Source organism: Triturus cristatus, chromosome 3_2 (genome assembly GCF_964204655.1).
Source record: "Triturus cristatus chromosome 3_2, aTriCri1.1, whole genome shotgun sequence".
NCBI classification, from domain to species: Eukaryota; Metazoa; Chordata; class Amphibia; order Caudata; family Salamandridae; genus Triturus; species Triturus cristatus.
The window spans coordinates 828,367,830-828,385,736 of NC_140584.1; the positions used below are offsets into that span (position 1 = coordinate 828,367,830).

Consider the following 17,907-nt stretch of genomic DNA (forward strand, 5'->3'; position numbering starts at 1 on the left):
CAGACCAGCGCATGCGCTGGGTCAGGCGAGACCTAAAAATGACAGCTCATGCGCTGCCTAGGCAAGACCTAAAAAAGAAGAGGAGAGAGACTAACAAGTAGATTGAGTACCCAATCGCTAGATGGCAGAATATTGTACAGCATGTGAATCCAGAAAAGGATTCATGCAGCAAAACTTTTTTGCCATTGTTTTGATTGACTGACTTGTATCCTTTCACATCTCACATCAGGGAACTATTTCTTTTTATATGAGCACTGCATTGAAGTGCATGGGTTTTTGTGCTTTCATCCAGTCAGCCGCTTGCTATGTTTCTCCCCATCCCTCTCAGCTTGTCCGTAAAAGCACAGCAACTGGTATATTTTTGCCAGGTTTAACTAAAAAGTGGCCTTTATATTGGTTTTATTTCCAATCTTACACAATTGCATGAAAGCATAGGTCTTAGCATACAAAGGCATGCATTAAGGCATGGCGGCAGATTGCTGCACTCAATGAGCTGCCTCTGATGTTAAGAAGTCTTATCTCCAAGAAGCCTATCTGTTCCTCACGCTGATGCAGAGGACCAAATGGGTAGAGCATTTCTTCCATTTCCTAGTTGAGTGGAAAAAAAGCGGCAAGCATTTCTCTTTAAATTCTGGCACTTCCAAAGACAGCTGATATGTTCTTTTAAGCACCTAGTCCTCTGTGTTATCTCTAACCTCAATTACATGCAGTAGGCTTTTTAAATGTTGTTTCGAATTTCCAGAGTGACATTCGAAAAATAACCCATGCAGCTTATACAGGCTGAAAATACTGAATTCAATTTTCAGTTCCGAGGTATGTGTTTGCTTTCCTCTAGTATTTTGAAACAATGAAAACTGTATTTTAATAGTAAGTTTACAAGTGCAGAGACTTTGCAGTTGGGGCAGGGAACTTTGCATGTAAAAAGATAGGACAGGCCTATCTTTTTAAGCACAGAGTTTTTCACCCGAACTGCAAAGTCTCTGCAGTTTTGTGAATACTGAAAAAGTGAAAACTTACACAAAAGTGGAACTTTACCTTTGTAAATCAGGCCCAATGTGTCATAGAGGTATTGTATTAAGAAACATAGTTGAGACCCTGCCTAGTAATCGAGTTTTTGAACACAAATTGTAATGATTTTTCAGTTTTAATTTTGCAGGGTAAACATCAGAGAAATCCAACATAAAGTTTCTTCCTGATCCAAAAGTGGCTTTAATTATCACACAATTATATTTGAAACATTCCAAAAGAATCATATAAAAAAATTCCTGAAAGTGAAACACACAGATATATATATATAAAAAAAACAAAGTAAAGTACTGTGTGGGGAACGTCTCTGAAATGATAAAAGAACAAAGCAAATCCCCCCACATTTTAAATAATGCCTGAAATTACATTTTTAATAAATGCCTTAGTAAAAAAAAAAAGAAATTGTTTGATAATGAAATCATAATGTTCCATGAAATATAATTGCTAAAGGGTTGGATAGAATTCCAGGGATGGGAAACAGGTGAAGAGCTGATCCCCTCCCCTTTGCTCAGGGGTTACTTGACAGTCAGCCTTGTCAGGTATCCAAATAAAGTGTGGAGTCCTCCGTCATGTGCCATGTCGGACACCAATCAACACTGGATGGTGTCAGAAAAGGAAGATTCTTATACACAGTGCAAAGTAATAAGGGTAAATACTAGCCCCGAAAGAGACATTTTCAAGCCCCTAATCACCAAACCTCCTCTGTTCTCCACACAGAAGAGTCGAATCCCCAAAAAGAGGTTTCCAACACCTCAAATATCTGTTTCTGTCCTACTGTGAGATAAAATAGTTACTTAACATTCCTGACGATGTGACATCTCGAGAGATGATGTGGTACCCCCGAGATGATTCGTGCCTGCTCTGCAACATTTTCAGCACTCCCTCACCCCTCAGTGGTCTTTCAAGCTGAGCCGAGGGATGGATTCTGGCAACAAAAGTGCAATTTCTGACCACCTCCTTTAAAAAGTGCCGATATTTGCTATGACAAAAAAGTGCTCTGAAAATTGAACTACTTTGTAACTCAATTTTGTTTTGGTAGTGTGTATGCTTTACTGTTGTGTGAATCTCGTTCAAAAATGTGTCAAGATGCTTTTTGTTATGAGGCTTGGTAAACGAAGAACTGAACAAGTCTCTTATTGCACAAGATCACACAGAGTGCTCGCATATGGATATTGCAGTGTCTGGGATTCCTTTACCTGACAGTGAGAAACAAAGCAAAATAACTTTAAGGATGCCAGGTGTTGAAAGAGAGGGTGGGAAAAGGATATGTGTGCGGGTGGCGTAGCTAGTCTGGGCCTTGTTAATATATTGCACGAGCCAAGAAACCCTCTGCCTTTCCAGTTAGCTCCCATCCATCTGGTACTGGAGTGCACAAGACTGGGTCTGCATAGGAATCTGGGGAAGCTATTACTCTGTTCGCTATCGCTTTTTTTCTAACTGAGAGTCAGAAACCAGCTGCTTCCTTTGAGAGTCAAAGAGGGATCCCATTGCAGGTATTGGAGACTCCTCACTGTAGTTACTCAGAAGAATGCAAGTGACTCCAGAGAATGGTGCCTTGCCCCTTGTCTATGCACTAATGAAAGCCAGGCAGGGGGGCAAGCCTTTATCCAAAGTTTGGGACAACAGGAGGCAGAGTTTGCTACAATAGGTTCTTAGCCCAGAATCCTGTACTTAAAACACTGCTGTCAGACCAGTATGTCTCTAAGGATTCAAGGGCTTATCCAGTCTCAGTCTGGGTAATACACAGAAAACTGTACTCCCAAAAGGCACAAAAGATGAGGCATTACATGGCCCTGGATCTTCTCACGAAAGACAGGCACAATACCCTTCTTTGCTGCAACTAAACTTGAGACTTGAAGCTAAAGGTGCACATTTAGCCAATGCATGTTGCTTATACTTTGCTGCTGTTACTCTGTGCGTATATCCACCATTCAGTCCTTTCCCATTGCCGCGTGTCTGTGTGATAAGTTCTCTGTATGTGTTTCTTATGGGCAGGCTTTGTGGTAGACCCTGATGACCTTAACTGTACACACCTGAGAAAGACACAGTGCATTATTCTGCGGAAAGTGCTTGTCTCCACCCAGGGAAGGCTTAGCTCAGGTAGAAGCGCTATTAGAATTCTAGAGGCAGTGCACCAGTGGCTCACCCCAAAAATATGTCTGCCCTTCTAACCTTTAGAAGCCAAGTGTCATTCTCATTAACACCATAACTGCCATTTACATGCTTTCTCCGTGGAGTGCTATGTCGGGTTCCCCAGCAGTGTGATGGCCATAGCCAACACCCGAAAGTCATGAATCCAGTCAGACTATGTCAGATGACGGCCCTGGTTGCTGCAATACAGCACTGGCTACACCGAGGGCCTCAGTGTTGTCCTCTGAGAATAAGAAACTCGACATGGCAAGCTGGAGAGCGTCATAGGTAGGGCTGGACTTGGCTCGTAAAGACTCATGAAATATTCACCTACTTGAGGGCTGGGACAGAAAGAAGCACCATTATTTCTCTCAATCAGCAGGTGATATATACTTTTTTTTAAACTATACAGCTCACTCAGTGCTGCTGGTGTGAAAGGATGGATAGGGCCTCTGAGCCATGAAAGCACCACAATGCCCTCTGGCCTCCTTGGGGTGTACCATTGCCCCATGTGGCCATACAACCCTGGGCTGAGTGGCTGCCTCCTTCTGCTGGGGGCTGTGGGGGTACCTCTAGTCTGCATCCTCGCTCTAATGGGACATTCTAAACCCAGCTGCCTTGGTCAGTTATTAGTTGGGGTCGGGGGTAGGTATCTGTTTTCCTATACTTTTGCTTCCCTTTACAAAACCCCTCTGCTGATTTTGGTAGGGCTCCAGGTGTAGTTTAAACAGATACATGAGTAACAGAAACAAAACAAGCACTCAAGTCCACACCCTGCTCTCACAGCATGGTGCCTGACTGCATAATGTTGAAAATGACGGTGTCTCATCTTACTCAGTGTGGCACTGAGTGATGGAGCAGGTAAGAGTTTCATAGTGGTCACCAAACAGAAAAGCAGGGGTCTGTAGTGGAGATGAGACTGGTGCAATATAACTGTACTAGGTGTGCAGCGCGCTACACAGTCCTAGAGAAGGACAGGGCTCGGCACGGAGGGGCAAGGTGTTTCAGGGTGTGTAACCGTGCAGCCAAGCAGAGGCATGCAGCACAGCAGGCTATCTTCCAGTTGGGCACAGAGCTATAAAGTGGAGTTCGAGACATGCAGCAGGCAAGGTGTTTGATAGGAAGGTATCAGACAGATGGGCAAGGAGGCCGAGTGGGGCAGGACATTATTGCGGAGCTTGGAGAAGCACAGTAGATAAAAGGACTTCATACACTGGGGCGCGTCATCTCAGGGCACAGAGTCCTGTAGCAGAGCAGAGACTTCTACAACAGAACTGAGTTGTAGAGCTGAACAGTCATTCAGTGGCAGAGCACGTGTGATGGAACAGCAAGTTGCACAGGCCGGGGAGGTATGCACCAGAGTATCATAGGACAGAATGGATACCTCCATGGTAAGGAGTCCTACAGAAGGGTGGGCAGATGGACAGATCTGCAGGAAGTGGTGCAGTATGGTGGTGCTGGTATAGTAGGGCAAGAGTTGTACAGATGGGCAAGGAGCCATACAGAAGGAAAGGCCTCATACAACGCGGCAAGTTGTACAGAGTCTCAGGAAGCTGAGCTTTAGTCTGTGGTGTCGGTGACCCAGATTTCCTGGACTCTGCTGGCGACCTTCCAATGGTGGTCCCCAATGAAGGGAGTGCAGTTCAATGAAGAAAGTTCTTTCGAGCAATTGGCAAATAATTCAAGTTGAAAAAAACGACCCTACAACACTTGGCAAAGAGAAGAAGGTAGATAAAGGGTCAGGTTTTCCACTTCTAGGGACCACTTGTGTGCTATTGATCCCAGGTCGACAGAGCCTGGGCGTGGAAGGCCGTGGGGAGCACCCAAAAAGGAAGATAGCAGTCTCGCCAGTGCTACACAAATGCCTCGTGATTGGGCGAGCCATTGATTTTCAGGAAGAGCTTGGCATCCTCGCTCTTCTGCTGCCTCTGCCGCTCCAGGCGCCGGCGGTAGCAAATGAGGTACAGCGGCAGGCAGAACCCCATCAGGCTCAGTCCCAGCAGACCCACGTTCACCTGCAGGGAAGAAGGCGTCAGAATGAAGGAAGGGATTGGAAGACGACAACATAGAGAGCAGATGGTAAGAATGGGCAATAAAAGCCAAACATGGCATGGAAGCATTACAGGATGGAGCAGAAAGGCAGAGTATCAGGGACAGGATGAGCGCAGAGCGTGAGCGATATCTGATGAAGGGTAAGTGGAGAAAGAAGGAATGGGTTGATTAAGCAATGAGTGTGGGGAATGCAGGGAGGGAGGCTGTGAAAAAAGGAACAGCTGTGAGCATCTTATAAGCACAGATCTGTATCTACAATCCATGCCAGTTGTTGAAAGCCTTTTACCCTTTGCACCCACCCGCACCATTCTTTACAAAGACAGACCTTCTATGCAACGGTTCTTAACCTGGGGCCTAGACACCTACTTGGGTCTCCTCAACTGTTCAATAAGGTATTTTTATATCAAAAAGCAAAATGGCTCTGTAAATGTGAAGGAATTTTGAACTGGAGGCTACAAATGAAGTTGGTATCCTTAGCTTGATTCAATAAAGCTGCCCTACTAAAGCAAACAGAATCTAGTATAGCCGACAGGTGGCCTTATTTGAAGCACAGGTATGTGCCGACCAAAGGGGAGCACGTATAACTGAAGCAAAATAATGTGCTAGAGTTTAGCATATTGCTATGTTTTTAGAAATAAATTAAAAAGAAAAGCTCGGAACTTCTCATTAAATTCGGATTTATTCTATATATTTTTTGAGTTAAATAAAATATTTCACATTTTGTATATTTGTTTAATGCAAACTTGTTTCTATATTTTTGTGTGATTTTTTGAGGGCCTAAATCATGTAAATTGCCTTGGCTGGCTCGCCAGCTGCCAGCAGTGATTCAATGGGGGTCCCCAGAAGTCAAAAGGTAAAGAACCGCTTTTCAAGGGATAGGAAAAGAGTTTTTTTCAACTCCCTTTCTTACGCTTACATTCTCGCCAGCAAACTGCCTGATTTAAATGTTGGCGGCAGGGAACTCTGTCGCAACATCGACGGAGTTCCCTCCCTGCTAACATGATAGCCCGCCCAGCAATTTAGAATTGTACGGATGTAGGTTTAATGAAGGCAGAGACTTCTGTCTCTGCCGTGGCCACCCCCCTGCGATGGTATGATCGAGTAAGGGCCGTCGGAGGTTTGGCTTTATAATCGCAACCTAATGAAGATGGGCGGACATTCAGTCGATTTTCAATGCCTTTCACTGCTAGGTAAAACCTGGTGGTAAGGGTCATTGAAAAGTGCCGCTACCGGTGGCAGGGGGTGGGAGGCGGTGGGGGGAAAGAGGAGCAGGTGGCAGTGTTGTGTTTTCAAAATGAAAATGCTGCTTTCATATTTGTATGTTGGCCCTATGGCTCCATCATGATGATGGAGCTGTCCGTCAAACTTACAAACACATTGACAATAGCCACTGCGACGGAGGTTGCTGTCAATGCTAGAAATGTCTACTGAGCCAGTGGACATTTCTAAATTTGGCAGGCCGCTTCTCTGTCAGGGTGACGGAGTAATTTATTCCATTGCCCTGATGAAGAAAAGGATTCACCGCAAATATATAAATTTGGCTCTCAGTCTGTCAGCAACATCCATAAACATGGATCCACCTAGCTGCCTTCCTTACCCTTCCTTTCTCCAGCACCATTCCTACCTACCTACACTATAAGAGGCCCATTAGTATAGCCGGCGGATCGCCACCGCCATAGAGATCAGCCCGCTAATAACCTCCGCCCGCTGCCAATTTCGCCCCCGCCACATTACCATGGCGGGGGGGACCCCAGCGGACGGTCTTCCCGTCCGCCGGTAGGCAATCCGCCCGATTGCCTACCGGGCGGAAAAGCATTTGATATGGTGGCGGTATCTGGTAGACACCGCCATCTATATTATTATGCAGATGGGGACCTGCCTTTCCCGCCACAGAAAGGCAGGCGGTTTTTGCCATTGGGGGCCCACAGCGGGCCCCCAGGAATCCTGGGGGGTGGGGGGTGCACATGGGGTTGCAGTTCCATGCACAACATGGTAGGCACCACGCGGTGCCTGCCATGTTATGCATGGAAGAGCATGACATGCCTTCTTGGCATTGTGGCGGGTGGTGCTTTCTGCACCGCCCGCTGCAATGTGAACAATGCGGGATGTGCCCGCCAGTGTGGCGGGCGCATCCTAATTGTAACTGCGGGACCGCTGCATGTATTGCGGGCAGTCCCATTTCCTGGGGCTATGGCGGGCGGACATAGTCCGCCCGCCATGCTAATGGTGCCCATAGTCACTAAAAGCACCTTTCCATAGCCAGGGGCATGAACTGTGAGGAGGCGAGTGGGAGACAACCATAGGACTGTGTCAGCATTGTGGAGGACATATTTTGATGCCTTAATTTCTGTCCTTGTAGCGCAGTGCAGGCCTGTGGGCACACTGGACAAATAATTGGACTAGAAATAATGTGCTTGATCTTTCCTTACATCCCCTCCACCCCCTGAAAATAGCGCAAACGGGAAGTGCAAGGTTGTGAAACTTAAAAAAGAAATTTTAATAAAGTGCCTAAAAGCACTCCCTTGCTGCTTAAAATATAAGTGCTTTAAGTATACCGTTGGAGGTGGCCTACTTATACCTTATTTTTTCTAAAGTGTTGCAGTTCTGCATTAAAGCAAAATGTTATACAGTAAGCACCTGTTCATAGCGTGTAGTGCTCTAGATTTGCATGCTCTGCAGACTACTGCCATCTAGTGTTGGGCTCACATGTTTGCAAGTTGCTTTTCTTCAAAGAAAGGCTTTCAAGTCACAGGATGTACTGTGATGCACCGTGATTCCACCCTTAGTAGTCAATGCGCATTGGCAGACACCAAGTTAGTTTTTCTCGCAGTGGGTGAAAGTAAGTACGGAAAGGCTAGTGAACATAGTATAGTGCACCAAGTGTTTTGTGGAAGTACGTTGAAAAAGAAGGGATGTGCCAATAGAGCCACGCGATTCTGAAGAGGATGAGTGCCTGTAAATCTACAGTACAACATGCTACTAAAACATGCTTATATGGGTTTCTGGGAGGGATAACCCTTTTGAGGCCTCCCATGCAGTTCTTATAACTGGGATACGAAAGAAGGAGGAGTGTTCCCTGTTTTGCATGAATTAGACCATACCTTCTAGGTGTGGTCATTCAGAAGTGTAGGCAAGGCCTCACTTATGCTGATGGAAAAGATAACAAATAATATCCTGGACACCAGGTTTAAGAGGGTCAAAGTGATTGGAGATGCAGTAATGGACTAACCTCTTCTATTTGCAGCTTGGCGGGTGCACATGGTAGGACTAGGGCATTCTTGTGAGAAGTGTAGATTTACCTCCGGTGCAAGACTTCTAGATTTAGGTGCCTGGGGTCTGATCTGGCCTTGATTCTGTGTTAGAAGGTACGATCTGTTGGGGATCTTCTTGTGAGGGCTGATGGACATCTCAAGGAATGTTAAGTATCAAGGCTGTCTGCCCCACATGGGGGCTACCAGGAAAAGTGTTAAGAGATGTTTGCCCCAACTTCTGAACCACGTATGGAAAGAGTAGGAGAGGCACAAAAGCGAAAGCAAAGATTCCTGACCAGTTGATTCAAAGTGCTTTGCTGAAGGACTGTGGGTACCTGGAGGTGAAGCTTGGGCAGTTTGCGTATTCAGGAGTAGCAGACAGTTATATCTGTCGGGTGCCCAAGTGCTTGAAGTACTGGAGTTGGACTTGCGTGAACTTGTTGATGTGTCCTGCTTTGTGGCTCTGCCAAAGGTATATGCAAGGGCCCAGTGGTAGGCCAAGTGCAGGGTCTCCTGTGTTAGAGGAGGACGGCGGAGTGGGTACCACCCTGCCTCTTAAGGAGATACATGGCGGTAATGTCTGTCTTGATCAGTACGACTTTGCCCCAAATGACTTGAAGGAAGGCCTTGAGAGTAAGGCGTATGGCTAGTATCTCAAGATAGTTGATGTGCTGCCCCTGGTGAAGGGTGGCCCAGGCCCCCTGTATTGTCATATGGTCAAGATGTACCCCCCCCCCCCCACCCCGCCGACAAGAGAGGCGTGCGTGGTAATGGTGACTTGTGGAATGGGGTCTGAGAAAGGCCTGCCCTGCATTAGGCTGCCACTGTTCCACGTCTGCAGAGAGCAATGTACGCTGGCATGTACCAGTACTAGATCCTCCCAGTGACCCTTTGCTTGTGATCATTAATCCAACAGGCATTACTGCAACGGGCGCATGTGGAACCAGGCATGAGGTACTATGGCGATGCATGAGGTCATCCCTAGGAGGCGCATGAAACTTTTAATTGTGAGTTAAGTCTTGGGCCGAAAAAGAGATAAGAGATACTGGAATGCCAACATCCTCTCCTCTACTGGCTTGGTAGGCTTTGACTGTGACTACACTGTCAAACCCCAGAAAGGGTTGAACCGATATGAGTTGTACGGGAGATTTTGTGGCATTTATAGTGAAGCCCAGGCCATGAAGCATGGAGATTGCAGCTTGGGTATGGGCTAGTCAATGTTCTTTGCCTGCACTCTTGATCAGCCAATTGTAGCGGTAGGGGAAACCCTGGATGCTCCCACTCCTTAAATGGGCACCCACCACTGCTAGGCATTTTGGGAAGACCCCTGGAGTGGTGCTAACCCCAAAGGGAAGCACTTTGAATTGGTAATGATTGCCAGTGGCCGTGATGGATGGGAATGTGAAAGGAGGTATCCTTCAGGTCTAGTGCTGATGGCTGAGAGAATCAATATACTTTGTGTCCTTTTTTGCATCTGAGGGCTTCTCTTCGTTCAGTGTCAAACGGCGCATTAAGGTGATGAGGGCACTGCAGGCTGTGATGCTTTGTGCATGTGGCTTGATGCTCAACTCCCTTGGGAGCAGTGCTCTGCCTCAGCATGAGGCTGATTGGGAGGCTTGAAGTGGGTGACAGAGCCAACCGTACTTTTGACGGAGGTCTTCAATCGCAGGCCGCTGGTTTTGGAGGTCAGGGGAAACCTTCTTCCTCTTTGCAGAGTCATTAGAAAAGACTTCCTCTAGGTTAGGTGAGAGATAATGGGGCAAGATGACTAAGGGCCAGCGTCCTCACCATACTCAGTGCAAAAGGGGTCATGTTTGCTAAACATGTCGGGCATTTCGGCAACAAGCTGCTGGTGGAGTTTTTTTTTAACCTGCAGTAGAGGCAAGCTTCACATGGGCATAGTTGTGGAAGAGGCAGAGGCTACAAATGTAATAGTGACCCGACCAAACATACTTCACTTGGTGAGCAGTCAAAGTATCGATTTTTAAATATCGACCTACACTAATATCGATTTTTAAATATCGCAGGGACAGAATATCGATGTCAAGAATATCGTTGACCAGAATATAGACTTTAAGGTAAGTAATATCGGTTTTTTTTATATCGACGTAAGTAATATCGAAGTAAGTAATACCGTTAGCAAAAATATCGTTGTTAATAAGGTCGATATTTATATTAATGTTATGTATTTTAGTATGTATTTTCTATGTATGTTTAACATGTTTTGTATTGTATTTTTATTATTTTTAAATATATGTATTAAATGTTTAGAAATTTGTAATTTTTTAAAGGAAATTTTGCATTTTAGTATCTGAGCGGGTTGTGGGTTTATAGGGTAATAGGGTGGGAAGTAATTTAATTATAATTCATTAATATGTTTTTATTTATTGTTATTGGTTATTAATTTATTGATAATTAATTATTAATCGGTAATTAATTGTTATTAATTGGTTAACTAATCATATTAATTATAATTAATGTATTGTTTTATTAATGTATTGTTATTGGTAATTAATTTATAGTTAATTAATTATAAATTTGTAATTACTTTTTATTAGTTGATTAATTGATAATTAAATTAATTATGTTAATTTTTATGTGTAGTGGGTTGTGGGTTTATAGGGGAATAGGGTGGGAAGTAATTTATTGATAATGAATTATTAATAGGTAATTATGTTTTATTAATTGCTAATTAAATTAATTATGTTATTTTGTATGTGTAGTGGGTTGTGGGTTTATAGGGGAATAGGGTGGGAAGTAATTTAATTATAATTAATTAATATTTGTTTTTTATTTATTGTTATTGGAAATTAATGTATTGCTAACTGATTATTATTTGGTGATTAATTTGTATTAATTGATTAATTGACAATTAAATGATATGTGTAGCGGGTTATGTGTTTATGGGGGAATAGGTTGGGAAGTAAAACATTTAATATGTTGTTTATTTTACAAAAATTATGTAATTAATAAGTATGTTAATTTAACCCCTATGCACTTTCCCTACTGTTGCACTCACTGAAGTGGGAATAGTAATTTTTACCCCTACGCTATCCAACACTTTCCCTACTGTTGCACTCACTGGAGTGGGAATAGTAATTTTAACCCTGACGCTATCCAACACTTTTCCTGCTGTTGCACTGACTGACTTGGGAATAGTAATTTTTACCCCTACGCTATCCAACACTTTCCATACTGTTGCACTCCTTGGAGTGAGAATAGCAATTTTAACCCCTACGCTATCCAACACTTTCCTTACTGTTGCACTCACTGGAGTGAGAATAGTAATTTTTACCCCTAAGCTATCCAACACTTTCCCTACTGTTGCACTCCCTGGAGTGGGAATAGTAATTTTAACCCCTACGCTATCCAACACTTTCCATACTGTTGCATTCACTGGAGTGGGAATAGTAATTTTTACCCCTACGCTATCCAAAACTTTCCCTACTGTTGCACTGCCTGGAGTGGGAATAGTAATTTTTACCCCTATATTATCCAACATTTTCCCTACTCTTCCACTGTTTGGGGTTGGAATAGTAATTTTATTATCTCCGCTATCTAATATTTTTTGTATTATTTTAGTTAATGTAGTATATAATTAATATTAAAAAGATCAAAAAAATATATTTTTTAATTTGTTATATATATTTATTGAATTTTTGTTGATATTATTGTTTTATGTGTATATATGTATTTATAATTTATACGATATTTAATAAAATATATGTTACTAAATAATTATAAAAAATTATTAGTAAGTATATACATTATATATTATATGTATGTTTATTTTTACATTATATATATATTACTTACAATTTTTAAACATTTTAAAATATTTTAACTATGTTTACTATAATTATATGTATTATTTACTTTATTTTACATAATTTTTTTAACTTAAATAAAAAACGATATTTTTAACAACGATTTTTTTGACATCGATATTTTTTTCTAGATATTATTGTACTTACCATAATGTAGATAGGATGTCAATATTCTTGACTTAGATATTCTCGCTGCAATATTTTTGTAGGTCGATATTCTGACCTTCGATATTTTGTCAGGGATTCACTTCGCTTCTCACCGGAGGCAGTACTGTAAAAACGACTGTTCCATTGCCTTTTAGGGCTTTGCATTCTTCGGTGTGGGATTTGTTGACGTGAAGGGACACATGGTTCCTGGATTTTGGGTAGTCGATTGGTCACATTGGTCTTGGTATAGAGTAATGACGAAGGCAAATGCATACAACAAAGGTTTATCCGAGTATATATGTCAATGGTTCACCGTGCACGCCTGCATAAACACTAAGAACACATCATGTCTCTGAGCCATGTCAGCGCCCGATGGCAAAATAAAATCAAGCTAACATGGAGTCGGTGTCATGCACATTGCCTACTGAGGATTGATTCACAGTGCATCTCGCAACTCGAAAGCCTTTCTTCGAAGAAAAACAACTTGCAAACATCTGAGCACAAAACTAGATGGCAGAAGTATGCAGAGCATGTGTATCTACAGTAACACATATCACTAACATAAAGTTTCCTCAATAATTTATTGCCAAATACAATACATCAGTTGGGAGGAAGCACTGCCAAGGGAGAGGACGGCAAAGCATACGACAAAGAAAAGTAATGCAGGCATTTCTCTGCATATGTTTTCTATCCAACGAACATACAGTAATGGCATAAAACACAGTGAGGCTGCTGCATTACTATTTCTATGCAGTGATACATGTCAAATCATGCAGAGTATCTTCTTACATCAGTTACTGTTATTTTTATAAATTAGTCAATCACTAGCACCTTCGTTTATACACTCTCCTGCAAATCTCCATTGCCTATGGAGTGTCACTGTGCACCTCCTTACACAAAAAACTTTCCAGTGAGTCTCCCTCACTAGAATGGTTTCCTGCCTAAAGACTTGTCCAGCATCCTTCTTTACCCAAAGATCTTTCAGTGGCCTTTCTAATTCAGAGAATTTTTTTTCACCTCTCTCCCTTATCCAGGGACTCTCCTTCAAACACCATTCCTTACCAAGCTACTCATCCAGTACCTTTCCTACTTGGACACTTATCTGGCACCTTTCCATAGTAGTGTCTCTTTCAGAACTCTCCCTTATTTATGGAATCTCTCTTGGTCACCTTTCCTTAAAAAGATACTGTTCCAGCAAACTTTCCTACCTAGAGAGCACTTGTCCCTTCTCAGAGACATGTTCAGTACCCTACCTTCTCCAGGGCTTCACTCTCAAGCACTTTTCCTTACCAGGATACCCTTACAGCAGCCTTCCTTACCCAGTGGCTCTTCCATACCCAGAATGTCGTCCAGCATCTCTCTTGCCCAAGGAATCTTTTTTGAGCATTTGTCCTTGCCCAGAGACTGTTCTAGCACTCTCCTTCACCCAGGGAATCTTTCTTGAGCATCTTTCCTTACTAAGGGTTTCCCCTGACTCTTTCTTACCCAGAGAGGGTCTCCTTCTAGTGGCCCCATCATGGCCAAGAACAATGGCTGTTGTATAAGGGCGAAGAGAGCACTTATGAGAGACTGAAGTCCTGTCAGGCTTCCAAACTGCGTCGAGGGATACCTGGAAGAGAAAAATTGGATTAGCACCCAAACAGCAACTTGCTTTTAAACATCAAGGAAGGACATTGCTATCCTTCCTAAAAACGCATCCTACCCATTTTCCTGTATAGAGGCAGATCACTGTATCCCACAACACACTCCATCCACCCCTCTTACCAGAAATAGTACACCATATCCCAAAGCACTTCACTCCAGGTAGACACTTCACCAGGTATCCCAAAATATTGTCAAACCCCTTTACAGGTACTGCACAACATATGCTAAAACAGCATTCATCAATATTTATATGAAGTTGTTTCTCTAAAAACATTAATTTCATGTGTGTCATTTTGTCTTTGATGCGACCTAGCACTCCTGCAAAATCAGAGTCCATTGCTAAGAGGCTGGGGAAATCGGTCCTTTTGTGTTCTCCCCAATCTCGGTTGATCTGGTTCCCAGATTATAGACCCCACCACCTACCTGGTCCAAAACTACCACTAGATGATTCTAATCTCCCTGTAATTGAGTCCAGATCACCCTACGATTCCTACAGCTGGCGCATCCTCAGCAGTGCTCCCGGCCCCAAGTGATATACCTGATGCAGTGATGACAAAAGCTGAGTCATCACCAAAGTTTCAGAGAGAGAGATGGCACAAGTATGGAAATAATCCACTTTGAAGTGACTTTCCTTTCCTTAGATGGAAAAATAAATCCATCTTCCTTATTGGTGTCATGTTAATATTCTGGATGGCACACACTTTCCTTGGTCACAAAAGCAAAGTGTTCCCGGAATCCAGGTGTGTACCCAGCCTCATGCAAGATCAACCACCAAGAAAGGTTCTGTTACTAGCAAATGTCTGCCCAGCACTGATGTTCAGGGTCTTCTCGAAGCCCAGAGGATGTCAGGTTACTGGCTCGTGGGCACAAGTATGTATCCAACTTTAGAGGCACAGTTAGGAAACCTGAGCCAGTCAAAGTGGTGCTTTGTTCAACATTTTCAAACTTTCTCCCTATCAGGGAGAGGAGCACAGAGAACATTTAGCCTTTGTTTTCACAGGTTACTGGTGCAGGTATAGGCCATAGCAGGTGGAACTAGTCAAATGTGTGCATACATATTTACTCCAGACTTAGCCAAGCAGAAGCCCACCATTGAAAAGCAATAGCTTGCAGATATCACTAGCGTATGCGGTCATGAACTCTGTGCTCCCAAATGGACACTTTCTTTTTGCCATATGCAGTAAAACAGTCCCAGGCAACAGAAAGCACAACTGATGACCAACACAAAGACGGGAGAGTCAGTGGGAAGAGGTCCGGGTAAAAATGCTTCTGTCATCAGTCTCCTCATACCAGAGATGAGGGGATAGTAGTCATACTCACTCAAATTGGAGTGATACTTGAGTCCAACCTATGTCAGGAAAGGCTAGCTTGAGTCCAGCTTAACTCTGCTAATGAATGACTATGCCTAAATGTGGAGCTCTTCTTCTGGACTTGTAGTTCACTCAAGGAAAAAGTTTAAGCCAGGGGTTGGGACCGGAATGTCCCATGTATGGCATATGGGTGTGTTTCCCTGCCCTGAGTGCCCTATTGCATATTTATCTGGTATTCTGACTTTTATTTTGGAACTAGTGTCTGCTGATGAATGGCTATGCTGAAATGTGGAGCGCCTCTTGTGGAGTCACAGTTCACTGGAGGAACACTTAGGCCAGGTGTTGGGATGGGAATGTCCCCTGCCAGGGATATGGGCATGTTCTCATCCCCTGTGTGGCTGACTGCATGTGTAACTCGTATCCGGGCTTTTATATTGGCCTTGCATCAAGCTAAACAAGCATGTGCACAAAGGCTTATGCCTACCCCTCACTATGCAAGGTCCAGGACCTGTCTTGCAGCCTGGAGGGGTGCAGTAAGCATACCCTTATAATGAACAGAGGACTACTATCCCTATATTGGGTATGGCACATAATGTGGTGGTGGCAGCATACTATGCTTAGATACTGAGAGTGTGACCACGCCTTTTTACCTGAGTCAGTGATAGTGTGGCCTACTGACCCTCTGGTATAAAGTTTAGATGTTGAGTGAATACCCAGACACTTGAACTGACACCGTGCATGTTTGTCAAGTGTAGAATGCGTGCAGTGTATGAGTACGAGTTCTGAAACCAGTGGGGTCCATTTTGGAGGCTCGTGGTTTGCCATGGCACAAGATGGAGGGAGAGGACAGCTTTTCTAGGCAGTGGGTGTATTGTCTGCATTTCTGTGGCTGAAGGGAGAATACCCTCCAGAAGGATGGAGACAGGACTACCTTCAGAAGTATCACGAAGACTTTGTCAGCAATATGCTGCTGAGTAGTTTTTAATTTGGTTGATGGTTAGTTAGGGTGTGGGAGTGGGACAGACTTTTCTGTTGTTCAAGGTTAGGAGGGTTTGAGGTCACCTGGCCCTTTCGCGTTTCCATGATTACTGCTTCAGAGAAGCTGACGACAGACAGCCAGGTGCAGAAACCTCACTCTTCACTGTGCTCATGTTGTGGGTGACATTGTTTTGGGTCAGTCCCAGTGCTACCCGCAATGAGAAGCATCACATTACACAAAGGCTGCATCTGGAGAACAGCCTCAAAAGACAGCTGAAAAGGAACCTACCTAAGCCGGTTCAGAAGTTTGAGAAAGTGACGCAGCATCCCCTGTTTAGAAAGTGTGCATAAAGATGGGATGAGAACCACCCCACCTTGTTTGAGTTTCAGGTTTTTAATAACCAATTAATTAAGTGCTCTGCAGAGTACTCAGAGGACTGCTGTGTAATCAGGGCTGGTGCCTGACTGACACTGTTCCAGGGGTGAAGGGACAATGTCTGAAGTCTACACTTACTGCTAACGGAGCTGAAGTTCTGCCTAGTGCCTAGATGCCTGCCTGCTGACAGAGGGAAGGAGTCTACCAGACCCTGCAGGAGGAGAGACTGACCAGGGGGAGAAGACCAGTGTGTTTCCAGTCAAAGCCACACCCAGAGGGAGCAAACGGCTGGAGACCTACGATGAGACCTACTGGGGTCTCATTGTTACTCTGTGTGTTGGTTGATTGTTGAGTTCTCACCTTGTACCCACTGCACTAGGGATGCACCGGGCCCAGTGTGCAGATAGTAGGACGGGCTCCAGTAGTCACCAGTGACAAATAGTCTCCAACACCACTGTTTAGGACCAGTCCTAGTCTTTCCTGTGCCCACCAGCACACGCCCCTCCCCCAGGTCCCAAAAGGGGGCCGACAGCAGGTCATTCAAAATGCAGAGAGCGGCAGAGCTTTCCAAGCCATGCAGAGGACTCATCGCAAACCCCTTCTTTTTTATGGCTGTTGAAAGTGGTACACATTCCTCACCTGGGAGCCTCCTTGAGGGCTTTGGTATCAGCTCTTTTCGGGTCTTGGAAACAGGCAAAAATGTTTTTGTCTAACTCAACAAATCTCTATGTTTAACTGGGAATATTTTATTGAAGTTCAGGCATGCTCAAGCATTTCACCAAAAACACTCTCAGAGAAGTTCATCTTCCCAAAGCAATGTTACACATCTGTGGTACACTTTAGAGCACAATAAGGTAATCTACTACCGTGTGCTGGGAGCCTTGAGAGGGAACATCTGCTGTTCATGTGGCAACTCGCTTCTAGAATGGTGCTGATTTATGATGGTCATGTTAAATAAAAGTCTACGACTGGAGGCAAGGGGCACTCCAGACACGGAGTCACCCACTAGGCCTACAGATGTCATAGAAGGGGCCTGTTTACAGACATCTTCAAGTTGACTTTCACCAAATATATTGATTTTCTGTCTTTCGAGGGGTATTCCCAATACAGCTACTAGATGGCAGGCTAATGCGACAGGTCTGAACTCTCCCAGCAAGGCCCCTAAG

General features: G+C 44.0%; 1 protein-coding gene across 1 annotated transcript in view; it reads right to left on the minus strand.

Moving 5' to 3' along the window:
- Positions 1-1,125: 1,125 nt before the first annotated feature.
- SLC43A2 (solute carrier family 43 member 2) overlaps positions 1,126-17,907 on the minus strand; it is an 86,024-nt gene continuing 69,242 nt past the window's right edge. The window contains exons 13-14 of the mRNA XM_085649057.1: positions 13,919-14,042; positions 1,126-5,171 (exon numbers count right to left, since the gene is read on the minus strand). Coding sequence (XP_085505183.1) covers positions 5,010-5,171; positions 13,919-14,042 — 286 coding nt within the window. The 3' untranslated portion in view covers positions 1,126-5,009. The remainder of the gene's footprint in view (positions 5,172-13,918; positions 14,043-17,907) is intronic.